Source organism: Drosophila erecta, unplaced genomic scaffold, assembly GCF_003286155.1.
Source record: "Drosophila erecta strain 14021-0224.00,06,07 unplaced genomic scaffold, DereRS2 tig00000092-arrow-pilon, whole genome shotgun sequence".
Taxonomy (NCBI): Eukaryota; Metazoa; Arthropoda; class Insecta; order Diptera; family Drosophilidae; genus Drosophila; species Drosophila erecta.
In genome coordinates, this window is record NW_020825207.1 from 272,237 (window position 1) to 285,762 (window position 13,526).

At 46.6% G+C, this 13,526-nt stretch overlaps 1 protein-coding gene across 1 annotated transcript; it reads right to left on the bottom strand.

The window, feature by feature from the left end:
• Window positions 1-8,120: 8,120 nt before the first annotated feature.
• Window positions 8,121-10,847, bottom strand: LOC6548461 (protein gooseberry). The gene is made up of 2 exons (XM_001976684.3): window positions 10,590-10,847; window positions 8,121-9,530 (listed from the first exon to the last, which is right to left on the bottom strand). The coding sequence occupies exons 1-2, from the start codon at window positions 10,642-10,644 to the stop codon at window positions 8,302-8,304; spliced, it is 1,284 nt and encodes a 427-aa protein (XP_001976720.1). The 5' UTR covers window positions 10,645-10,847; the 3' UTR covers window positions 8,121-8,301.
• Window positions 10,848-13,526: the final 2,679 nt, after the last annotated feature.

Consider the following 13,526-nt stretch of genomic DNA (forward strand, 5'->3'; position numbering starts at 1 on the left):
ATTTAAATTTAGAAATTTATTTTTTTTTCAATTTTCTTGTCAATTTTCTGATGTGATACAGGTATAGGAATTCACTAAAATTAAAAAAATGCCCTAAGGCTGAAGTTCTAAACTCCATAGCTCAACTTATTTTGATCGGATTTTGAAGTGGCATACCTCTAAATGTTTCTGGCGCAATTCTCTAAAAATCTGCATTCAAATTTAGAAATATATTTTTTTTCAATTTTTTTGTTATTTTTCTGATGTATTATGTTGTCGTAATTCAGAAATGTCCCAAGACTGAAGTTCAAAACTTCATAACTCAACTTATCTTGATCGGATTTTGAAGTGGCATACCTCTAAATGTTTCTGGCGCAATTCTCTAAAAATCTGCATTCAGATTTAGAAAATTTGTTGAATTAAATTTATTGTTATTATACCCGCCACTCGTAGAGTAAAAGGGTATACTAGATTCGTTGAAATTTACATACTAACAGGCAGAAGGAAACTATTCTGCAGCTGAAATGTTGCCCGGCCACTCCTACGCGCTCAAACCGACCAAAACTATCACGCCTACACCTTAAAAACATTTGTTTTTTTTTCATTTTATTATTTCTTCCCCAATTTCTACCGATATTCCAGAAAATGTTGAAATTTCTCGTTTGCACTTCCACTAGCTGAGTAGCGGGTAGTCGGGGATCTCGACTATAGCATTCTATCTTGTTTTTAGAATGGGAGTAACACTGTAAAAGAAATTAATTCTATTTTGAAAAATACGAATTCAAGGAAGCTTGTGACTATCAGTTACCGATCAAAATCTCTTATATCTTCCAGTATCATTTTTTCTGGTCTGGCTGCAGGTCATTAATAAATGGGCGCACGACAAAAACAATGCACCGCGCTCATGTGGCAAGTAGGTGGTAATGCCATTGAGGCGAAACCAATCGCCCAGGCGGCAGATGTGGCTACGCTATCCTCCTTCATCTCGTTTATGGCTTAAACTTAGGCCAGTCCACAATGCGATCACCAGGACCGTCGCTGATCAGCTGTAAATGAGTAACACAATAAATGGAAATCATCATAGCAGCTACAGCTATCGATCCTCCTTATGGTCCGGGAATCCTGCCATATTTCGCTCGCCCAATCGGAACTAATTGGGGAAACAATAAAATCGTTCTTATGTACCCGTACCCTCCTACGATGTGTGAAGTTAAATCCAATCACAGAACCAACGCCGTTTAAGGATTAAGTAAGTCCCCTGGCGGCGAAAATGAGAGTTGTTTTGCACAGTGTTGATGCGCATATTTTAATTTTTGTAATTTTTCCATCACGTGACAAAAAGATCACGTGACAAAAAGTTCACCACTAGGATGTTTCGAAAAAATGGAGAGTTTTTCTGACTGCCATTCCATGCTTGCCCATCATCCCTGACTTCCCCTGTGGCTCACGGCACCCGATTCAAAAATGGCAGAAAGAGTAGGGTCCCCGTTTTCAAATTGTTCCTTAACCTATTGCTGTTATACATACCATCACGGTTTGTTATTCCAAAACCAATGTCTATCAATTACTATCGCTTCGTTTTTTTGTCAGATATGTATTCTATTGAAGGCGAACGATTGTGAGGCGGAAGGAGTCGGAACTTGACCAAATAGCTTTTTTCGTTGTTTCTTTATAGAAGTTTTTCATTGGAACACCCAATCTCGAATCTGTATTGCCGTGGACTTTGCTTGAGGCCCCTAGATTCCTACCGCTACAACTACTTCCTTTTGCGGGGGATCAGCCAAGACCCACGGACCAGCCAACTTGGAAGGCCGCCTGTGCTAGCCTAAGGAAGTCTTCAAGCCGGTCCTGGGCTCATGAATATGTTATTTTGTGAGACTTGTTGATGCGAGTGATTCATAGGACGGAGATCACTGGCGGCGGTCTTTTTTAGAGCCGTTTTGTGTGCGTTGGGCCTGTTGATGGAGATTGCGATCATGTCGATTGGTCGCTGATATAAATACAAATTGGCAAGCATTGCGCTGATTTGTCGGCTTAACTACAAAGACGGGACTAACGGCAATTCAGCTAAGCCTTTTCGATTCTTCACAGACTTCTTTACGATCTTTGCGATCTTGATCGTGCACATCAGGTCGCTAAGCGATCAAGCCTAACCGTTGTTTTGTGTTCTTGGATTGCCTTCAATAAAATGGTCACTGTACAGGTCTCGTACTTTCTGTGCGTCTCCGACAGCTAACCAGTTCATTCACAAGTACACAAATGGCTCAAGCTGATCACAAAGTTAATCCATAAATTGTCGCAAAATCAAAATCTACCAAAATATTTTCAAGACCTTCCTAGGCCCATCCTGCCGAGCACTCTAAAATTCTTCCGAAGTCAGGGCAAGTATATCCGAATATCCGAATATCCGATTATATAGATCAGCGCGATCAGCGGACAAAAACATGCTGGCGAAAAACGGCAAGAAGACGGCAAGAAAACGGCATGTTGTCAAACGTTGAGTTGGCTCATCGAGACCAAGATTATGTCGGAACTTTTGCATTTTGCACCTGAATCCGATGAGACCGCAGAGATGAAGAAGAAAAGAATGCGGAGCGAGTCAAGGAAGCAAGACCTGTGCCGAGGGCATCGTGGGCGTGGCTGCATTTTGATTGAAATCAAACACAAAAGCAGATTACAATTTATTTATTTGGCCAAGCGTGTGGGAAAAGAAGAGGGTAAGGAGCGACCGAAAGCCTTAGGAAATGTTGAGTTCGTGAGTTGCGCGTGTGCAGCGGATTATCCTTGTACACTTGTTACACATCCTTGTAGGAGACCGCAGATTGGGCAAAGTCGGCGACAAAAGCAACAGAATTTAAAGGGGACCAAGTTCAAGAACCGGAGGCGGGTTCTTCGATGAACTCATCACAGAAATTCAGACGACCAAAAGGCCGACGGAGACCGGCACTGATCCCGTTCGTCTGCCTTGAACCCAAATGAATGCGGATTAGTTGCCCGAGAGGGTGCTAAGACGGGTAAACGCCTACATGGCCAGAAGTCATCTTGGCCCAGAAAGGATTTGCTTTTCCACTGACAATTTCTTGCGCCTGCGGAGTCAGAAAACCTGCTAAGATCAAGATCTCCCTTTTATCCTTGCACCCAAAAGGCACTTGGCACGGTTTGAAAATATTTATTAGTTTTTATTGGATTTTCAGCTTAGGCTTATTTCCATGCGCAATCTTGGATGCGAATCTGCCAAAGAAAAAACGGAAAAAAGGATGGCCACCCCAACGACTTCTTCATGTCACCTACTTGGGCGAAACAAATTCTACTTGGTCATGGGGAATTAGTTAGTACTGTTTCATTATAAGTTTTCTTTGGGTCAAATGATCAATGATGAGCCACCTAATCCGGAAGGGATTGCGTATCCCATTAACGGCTCGGCCGTTAATGCTAAAACTTATTTTTTAAAACGTCCATTTTAATTATGTCATGATTATGTGCCTTTTAGAAAGAATTTTTCCTCACCAAAAAGAAAATTGCATTGGCCTAAAAGCAATAACTCCTGTATTTGCGTATTGCACTTACTCAATTATCTGCCCCACAGATAAACTGCAATACTTTTTGCAAGGATAGTTGCAATTCATAATGACTGCCGCAAAGGAGAACATTTGTATGGAATGTTCAACCCTCAACATTCAGCTTAAACGTGAGCTCGGACACACCAAGCGTTCATAACCGCCAAAAGCAAACATCCACCGAGCATTTCGAAATAAGCGTGAAAATAATCCATACTTTCGCTAAGCAAGCTGCAGCCCGCTCCCATCACCTCGTCCTGTTCTGACACTTGGACGCACGGCCTGTGTGGAACTTCCCTTGGCAGTGCCGCTTTTCATGGCCAGGATCAGCGCTTGGCAGCTGCTAGGGTGAGAATGGCAGCAAAAAAAGTGTCAAAAAATGTTTCATTTTAGATTTGTTGAAAAATAATGCTCCCGTCTTTGTCCTTTTCCCGTGATTTCTGCACGCTTCACGCCAATTTGCGCGCCTATCAGCTAGCAGTTGGCAGCGATGGTGGTGCTGCTGTGCCACACATCCTGGCACATCCCCTGCCCGCTCGCAGTTTTCAGATAGCGTTTTCTACATCCTTTCACATACTGACTTCATTCGCCCCTCCTGCCAAGGGAATCATTTCAATGGCGCGAAGTATAATTCATTTAAATGATTGGGTTGTTTGTATAGACTGCATTGCCGCTCCGCCATCCGTGGAAATTTCTTTTTTCAGACATTCACAGAGTTTTCTATTTTCCGCTGCCGCTGGGATTCTGGGGGTATTTCTTGCATTCCTTCCTAAATCAGTTAGTAAGTCGCTTCCTGTTAAACACAATAAATTGCCTGTTGCTAGAGCTCAACCTTCGCCTAAGTTACAAGCACCTTCCCAAATAGTGGAAACTACCAACAATTGAAATAATAAAAAACGCTTGCCTCGCTTTTCTACCAATTGAAAAGCAGGCGAAGAAAACTCCAAGCGAACGAACTCGAAAGTGTTTGTCGGAAAGTCGGACTCTTCGGACCACAATATGGCTACAATTACAATTACAAATCCCAGTTGTGCGGTCGGCAAAAGATCAAAGCAAGCACAGAGCTGTGCAAGTCAGAAAATAACAGAAAATAGCTTGGCCAGCGTTCACATTAACAATGGCAATAAAGATAAAAATAATAAAATATAAGCCAAGGAAAACTGTGCACAGAAATGGCACTTACACACACCAGCCACAAGAGGTATCGCACAACATTTCCATCTCCCCATTTACTCCCCAGCTCTAAGCCAATCCGAACTCATCGCCAACTTTCCCAAGCTATGCCAGTATGCAAATATATCACAGGCGGCTAGCTAGTTACCAGATGAATGCTGCAGCCGAAAGTTCCGTGAGTCATCCGCCCTGGTGGCCGCTTCCTCGAGCAGGTACGACACCAAAGTTACGGTTTGATCACAAGTTGAGCGTAAAATATGCTAAAGATCATCGGGTGTCAGTGACTGTGTGTGCCGGCAAATCAGCGTAAAATGATCAAAGAATCTTCGCGCGCTATGCCAAGTTTGCCGTGTGGCCGCTCTACCCTACTCCACCCGATTCCCCTTCTCCTGGGTCAGGACTTGGTCGTCTTCTGCAATTGAACACGGCACGTCTACTAACTACGTGCGCGCATTTTGTAAAATAACATTCAATTTGTGCAACCTGATCAAGCCAATGCAGCAGGACCAGATTGCTGATCGCCCTTCGACAATCATCCAAAAGCCTTCCCTAATAAATAATCAATATACCCATTGTAATCACATTTCTGCGATCCACATTTTCAAGCCCGTCGACTGACGTTTGAGCATATTTTTACGCTTGCTTAAACGGCCAACGGCCGACTGGCGACCTCAAAGAAGATAGCCGACGGCTCCACCGTTCCCATCCCGCTGCGACCTTTGTTCAAACTGCCACCATCGGAGATGGAAATTACACGTTGCAAGCCCCTCTGATGATTTCTGCAATTGCTGGCCAACATCAGCGGCAATAACAACAATTTGCTCACAAGCCGCTGCAGACAGCCTGGCTGCTGCTGCTCCATCGCTGGTGCAATTGGCCCGGTATCGAAATCGACTCGCAGCTGCATTGCCATTACTCAGGCGATCTTCGAGGCTCCTCCCGGTCTGGGGGGTTCCTTATTGAATTATAATGTTATTTAGCTGCGGCTGCCGCTGCCGCTGCGGCTTCTCCATCGACGTCATCGATGGTCGATTGCAGACTTAATGGAAGCGACCGTCGCCCCGGGCTCACAAAGTGCGATGCGGTTGCTTTTAGTGGCATATGAAGACATTGAAGAGTCATATAATTAGAAAGCTAATACGAACTCTCTAAAGGAGGTAACAAGGTTCTCGATTCCGATGCTGGCCAGGCTAACCTGTCATCCATGGACTTCTTCATAAAGTCAAAGTCGCACCTACAGCTGAGTCAAGTGTGCTGCGGGTTGATTAAAAGCTCGCATGCGCAACTTAAACACGGCTTATCAAATTTTCAACGCGAATCGATCAAAAATTCATGCGTAATTGCCGGCTGCATGGGGAACCCTTCAAGGGTTAACCTAACCGCATCCAAATGTTGTTCGAGGCCCTTTATACCACAGGGCGCGCAGAATCCACACAGACACGCTCTAAATTTGCGTTACGTAACGGAATTTAAAGCGTTTCTTATCAGATTGGTTTTAATGTTTTATCAACGCTTGCTGCTCACCGCGCCCATGAACATGAGCATGAATGGATGATGTTGCTCCTCACCTGGGCCATTTAATACGTTAATAATTTTTAATGAATATACGATAAATAATTTTTGGCGTGTGGTTGGATCAAGCGAATGAGTGTGTGAAAAATTGGCGGAAAATTTCCAAACGTCATCACTTGGAAATGTATATTAAATCGTCAAGAGACGCTTGTGTTGCTGCACACGGACTCATTTAACAGTTGCGTTTTCAATAATGATTTAGTGATGAGATATCTTCCAGCCCATAGTGATGGCAACCCGAATGGTTTGATTTGGTACAATATCATTTGCGAAGCAGAAACATGACCATCAATCATTGGAGCAGATTCAGCTACCGGAGGTACGCCTTCAGTCAAGTTGGCCACACAGGAAGGCTGAAAGTAACTGCTCTTGTATATCGAAAAGGCATAAATCATAGGTCTTTTTTGTGTCGGGAGCACCTTTCAACAGACTTGTCAATTGTTCCGCAACGGAACTTGTATCTCAGCTCTCGGCTGGCCACACAAATTAAATTTGTATAAAAATAGCCAAGTTGGTGGGCCCAGAATCCTGCCCAGGATAAGAGACGGCAGGACAAACGAAGACGCAGGCTACTGTGTGGAGTGGGATCGACAAAGTGGAACCGGGAGAAAAGAGGTCCAGAGGAAGAGATGTGCGATCAATTATGATTGTCACAGTTGACACACATTATCGCCCTTGTAAAGGTCGGAACCTGTTGTCCTCGTAGGACCCTCCGGCTCCTCGAACTGGCGATGTCCGACTATAGGAGCTAATTGATGTTTTCATTTGGGCACTCTGACGGCCAGGGAACGTTTTCATTCTAGGTGGTAAGTGCGACGCCCGCTGAGCACACATAATTGGGAGCAGCGGGAAGGTCCTGAAGAAAGACACCGACCGCCGAGTCCGTCCCAACTACTACCTACCACCAGCACCACCAGCACCACCCAAGAACCCGATCGGCCGTAACTAGTGCATGGGGAGAAGCCTGATACAAGTATGAGTCCTGCCCTCCCTCGCTGTCATATTGTCAATGGCTTTGTTCACTTCTGTGTGCACTTGGCCTTTTCGGGTCCTGTCATCTTCGGGCGGGCCCACATTTGGCGGCATCTTGAAAGTCCGGGTCAGTGACGTTGGTGGTCGCCCGATTCCACTGCTCATACTTTGCGCATCTACCTCGTCAATTGCTCTATTTTGCTGCGATGTGTGTGGTTTTCCCAAGCCATTCACCGAGCCTTAATTATTTTTGTATTATCAAATCCGCAGTACGTGTTTGTCGTTTTTGTCTCTAATTGTTTAATTGTCAGATCATGAGTCTATTTTTGTCTGAATATGACAGAGAGGACAGAGAGCGCCCTCATCCAGATCCCGGCCTCCATCCAAGCGACAGGGGATTTCAAGGCGATCGGCATGTTAGTACATTGTCACTTTGTCATTTTAGAGACACGTTTCTGACCTATTTCGAAGGATAAGTCGGATGGGCTTGTGAACCTGTTAGGCTGCCAGAGAAACATGGCAAAAACTAGTAATGTGTGTGGTCCAGGAATGTCATTAGTTTAATGGATTGTAAGCGGTTTGAGTCCATTGTGTGAATTTAGATGATTGGATATAACTCCAATGTCAACGAGAAATTCCATTCGGAATTAGTTTGCTCCACCGAGCACAACTTTTGAAGAAAAAGCACCGTGTTCAAATTATTTAAATAATATACAAATGTACAAATGCTTACACGTGCAATAATAAGATATAAAGCTTTCGAACTTGTAATTATTCATATCGTACAGAATGCAATGCGCCCATATTTCTAGATTAATTATAAAGGTTCATTTTAGTGCTCAGAAATAAAACTAATCGTTGGTTTTTATTTAAGTATTTGCTTTTATTATTTTGATCATCGCTCCTTAACCTAAAACTACCAAGAAAATATGTCCTTAAATACTAATTTAAATATTTTTAAACAGTCTTAGGGGGATTAAATGTAGGCCTATAGCAACATCAAAGTACGGTTTCAGTTTTCAAACGATCAAAAAGAAAACATCTTGTCCTAAAATCCAAAGTATGGATAGCTTGGTGCAGTGCCCATCATCGAGCTCTTCTGGTCGACCTGATGATGGTAGCCGCTAATGTGGTTGCTCGCAGCAGGAGCTGGGGGGAAGAAGGAGCCCGCAAAGTTGTAGCTGTCCCACGAGGAGGGGTGGTGCGAGCCCGAAGCGGCGGCAGATGCAAACTGGGATCTCAGCTGCTCCGCGGATGTTGTAGGAGTCGGCGGCATGGAATAGGCGGTCGATGGGTAAGTAGCATTGCTCGATCCCACGCCGTACGTGGAGGGCATGAACTCGCTTCCAGTTCCTGGCTGCTGCGCTTGCGTCTGCACGGGACTGTGGGCGGCAGAGCTGGTGCCCGAGGTGCTGCTGGCGGGGGACATGGAAGCCACCGATCCGCCAAAGGCAGCATGATTTTCATAGGCTCCAGACGATGGCCAGTTCTGTGAACCGTACAGGCTCATGCCCATGCTGGAAGCAGGGGCGGCACTGGTGGTGGGAGTTGCGCCATAGGTAGTGGATGTGGGGGCAAAGCTGGGCACCTGCTGGGTGTTCAGCTGCTTGCGCAGACGAGCACGGCGATTGGAGAACCACACTTGGACACGGGCCTCGGTCAATCCCGTGCTCTGGGCCAACTCCTCTCGGGTGTAGACATCGGGATACTGGGTTCGGGCGAAGATGCGCTCCAGGGCGTCGATCTGGTCGTTGGAGAATGTGGTCCGGGAACGCCTTTGCTTCCTCTTCAACTGCACACTGGGCTCGGCATCGTCCTCGCTTTCATCCTCGCTTCCCGCAGAACCCGCGCCTCCGCCGAGGATGCCGTCGATGCTGTGGGAGGTCCCCGATCCGGAGGATCCTCGCAGAAGCCGCGAAATGGAGCTCACCGAAGGAGCATTTTGCTTGTCACAGACTCCTGCTTCAATCAACTTGGCGCGGATCTCCCAGCTAAAAATACCGGGCTGCGTCTGCTTAAGTTCCTCGATCCTGGACTCGATGTCTGGCGTGGCTACACGGGGCTTGCTGCCACCGATCACTCCGGGCCGAATGGAGCCAGTCTCCTGGAAGCGGTTTAGGATCTTTGAGACGCAGCCGTGGGAGACGCGCAGCTGGCGGGAGATGACACAGGGACGAACCCCGGCGGCTGCCATCTCCACGATTTGGCGACGGATGTGGTTGGGTAACGGACGGCCGTTGATGAAGACGCCACCTAGTTGGTTGACGCGACCTTGTCCTGGAAGAAATAGAGAAACGGGAATGAGTACACTTGCAAGTCAGCATTTGTTCGTTAGTCGGTCCATGGAGGTCTGATCCCATTACAATATCTGAAGTACGTTAGTTGTGTGGTCTTGTTTTCGGGACGATCTTTCAATTAACTTTTCTCCCTGCTCCATTGAGCGGAAGCAAGTAATCTAGTTAGACGGCATTGACCACTTCAGTGGATTGCCTACGAACTGAACTGCACTAAGCAGGATGAGCCGGAGGATCAATTCGCACGATCTTTTGTTTCGATGGCACAAACGATTCGATAGCCATTTGTAGACACAACAAAACGCAAATTGGCCATTTGCGCAGGCCTTTTTGGGAGAATGGTAAGCCTCTTGCAGACGAATGGTCGTCGGTGGCGGGGGAAAATACCAATCTCGCCAGGGAACGGGGCTGCGCACATAGCTGCATCCCAGGCCGGCTCTTGCAATCAAATCAAACTAATAATCCATAAGCGCAGCAGATGCCCAGCTGTGCCGGCTAATACAAGTGTGTGTATCTGAAAAGGCGGCCCCAAAACAGCCGCAAAGAGAAATGAAATCCCGGTCCGTGTGCAGGGCCTGTTGTTTGGGGCGCTGACGTTGCTCAGCTACGTGATACACAAGACCCCGAGCTCCAACACAGACACCCAGTCGATTCGAGATCAAAGCCCAGCGACACGAAGCCGCCGTGGAATGAGTCGAGGCATGAGCTGGCAAGACGGTCGCGCCAAAAAGTCTGCAAAGTCCGCTCCTTAAGCTGGGGTCGGATGCGGCTGGCTTTGCTCTGGGTCTGGGCTTGGGTCTGGGTATGGGTATGGGTCTGGGTCTGGGTATGGTCCGGGCTAGTTGCCGATCACAATCAATAAGTCAAAAAGCTGATCATGCTGCCGAACGGGTAATGATCCCTCGTTTGAAAACAGCGGGCGAAAGCGCTGCCCCAAATGATGAGCCAGCACTTTTGAGAGTCCGAATCTGGCGTTTTGTACCAGTAATTGTGGTAATTGGTAATGGTCGTTGTGATCTGCTATCTATCTGTAGGTGCTTACCTTGGAAGGGATATCCAGCAAAGTAGGGTGTCATGTTGAGAGCCGAAACAGCCATTTCCTTGCGGTAATCCGTTGGAGAGTTTTTGTTTCTTCGGAGTTGTGTCAACACTTTTACTTCTACGTTTCAGATTAATCTTCACGAGACGCGACAGTTAGGAAGCTAGGTGTGTATCTGCTGTTGCGAGTGCGCAGAGAATGATGATGCTGCTCGGTTGCTTGACAGCTCGAAACTGATTTTGGAACGGTCAGCCGCAAGACTAAAACGAATCCGTGAGATTCTCAGAGCCAAGAAAACAAGTTTTGGTCGGCGAAGAAGCAGTGCGGCGAGGGTGGAATTTCAGGCCGGCAGCCGGAGGCCAGAGCGAGAGGCAGCGATCGTTGCCGTGGGTTAGAGCGGATCAGCCGCTCAGGCCGGCCGTGTGAGCGAGAGCAGTCAGAGTGCCGTCAAACCAGAAACGAGAGAGAGACGCTATAGCATGGCTGCAATTTCTTTAGCTCCGCCCCCAGAAAACAGAACTGAATTCGGCTTAGTATCCCTCTGACGGATCTGACGGATCTGAGTTTTGGAAAATTCCGAGTGGGCTCAGTCGGAACTCCATTACGATTGTTTATTTTATATGCGCTTGATTTGGAGTTATGCCTCGGGACGAGAATCTAGGGCTTGGATGGGCTGCCCACTTGGGTAGCTGATTGCGCATATCGTAATCGTAATCAAATTGTAAACACGATTTCCGACGCCGCCGCAAACAAACTGTTTTCCTGAAACCGTATATTTGTGCGACGCAAAAATAGATTTCCATTATGAGACCCGTTGAAAAGCCTTGAATGAATGTGCAAAGTAATGAAGAATGCAAAAGGTTTCCAAGCCCCCTCTTCCTCCTCTTCCTCCTCTTCACCCCTCAAAACAGACGGTCCATGAAGCGCATTTAACTTGCATTTCCCGCTGGCTGGAAGACGCCCTCGCCACACCAATGGCCTTGGCTAAATGGGGAAAGGCGTGGGGCTGAGGCACGCGTGTCTGCAAAGTCTGGTGCAGGATTTTACTTTTCAAACAAGTGAGAGCAATTGATAGTTGCCTTCAATTGGAACTACAATTTAAAGGCAGTCGTATTGGGACTGTAATGGTTTAACTCGGCGACACGCTTCATTAAAAGTTCATTCCGAAGCTGTGATTCAATTACTGCCTCTACTTAACAGGCACTGTTTACCAAAGCTAATTGGAAGAGCCGCATCTGCAAAGCAACTCTCAAAATTAATTCATGAGAAAAGAGAATGGGAACGGACTTTAAAATGTGTGGCCGAGTGGGAAGCTGGGAAGCTGGATAAAACATTTTCGCACAGGTAAAAGGAAGAGGAAATGTAAACTCCATTTCCGAGTGCATGACTTTTGGTTAATTTTCGAGACTGCTTAGCTATGAGCTGGCGGTCGAAATCAAAGGCGTTTTGGCCATGTTGCGTATACGCCGCGTGTGCGAGCATTGAAATTATGCGGCATCATATCCAAGGTAAGGCTGTGGACGCGAACAATGCGGACAAAGTTGTGGCCACTGTTGTTGGGGCAGGCAACTGTCGAGATACTCGTCCAGCGGGCAATTATGTATCCGTATATGTATCTGTAAGATACTTTCGGCGTGGGTGCGACGGTGAATATGTGCCATTTGGCAATAATTGTGGCTCCATTGTCTGGCTGGCCGCTACGCTCTGTGTGGCTTCGCCGCAAGGCAATCGCTCAAATCATTTGACAACTGAAACTGCTACTGTGCGATTGGCAAAGTCTTCGATGCCGCCTCTGTCTCAGATGCAGATTCCGATGTGGATTGTGTGTCAGAGGGAATGATGAATCTGAATCTATTGACCATTCAAATGGCAAGTGTTCGGCCTCTGTTTTATCTCCATAGACTGCGAGTCTGTACCTCACGACCAGCTCTCCCTTATCCAAATTCGGTCCAATTTGACCTGGACCAACTTTTTTATAAGAACATTTCTTTCCACTCCTCGACTGCGGCATTTTTGTGGGAATTTTTTAATACTTATTCTAAGCCAGTCGTAGACGGAAGGCTCCAAGGCCATGTATTTGCCTGGCTGTCGAAATGTACATTGCGGGTATTGGCAAAAGTTGGAAAATTCATTTGTGAGCCGACAGGCGAACTGGTGACTGCAGCCGAAAGAATTGACTTGAGTGATGGCTTTAAAATGCTGCGGAATTCAATTTCATTTCTCTAAAGGAGGTCCGTGACAGGCAATTCAAATGGGGCTTTCCCGCATTGATACAAGTAACTAAAAAAAGAGGTTTTTGGGCGAACAATTTTTCATAAACCTCTTTTATTAGTGCATAATGAAGAGCTCTTCAAAATACTTGGCTAATGATTTTCCGAGCGCTCCCAATGAATACGACTGAAAAATAACCACTAACGCCCATATGTCAGATTAACTGAAAGCCGCCTTAGGCAACAACAACAGCTGGGCAGCAACAAAAAGCGCGAAGCGGTGGAACAAATAAACTAAATTAAAACTCAGCCGCATCTGTTTACACAGCAAATGTTACCGCAAAGGGGCGGCTTGGCGCACAAAGCCTCCAACTGCCTCCAAGCTGAAATCCCGAAACGGCCAGGGCCGGGAGATGATTAATTGAGGGGGCTACTTGGAATAGGAGGATCGGAGGAACAGCTCGGACAGTTGGCCGGCGAGGTGAGAAGAGTAATATGTACAAATATATCACTCCTTCGCAGCGGTTAAAAACGAATTAATAATGAGTGATCGGAGACCTCCCGAAAACACGCGGAGTGCCAGTTGGCGGACTCGAGAAGGTAATCGACTGACTGCAGTTTGCCAGAAGGATGCGGCAGCCAATCAGAAGAGTTGTGCGGGCGGACACACGCACCTCCGGGATGACACGGCAAGGATGTCTCGGAGCCAGGATCCAAGGACCGCTTGACT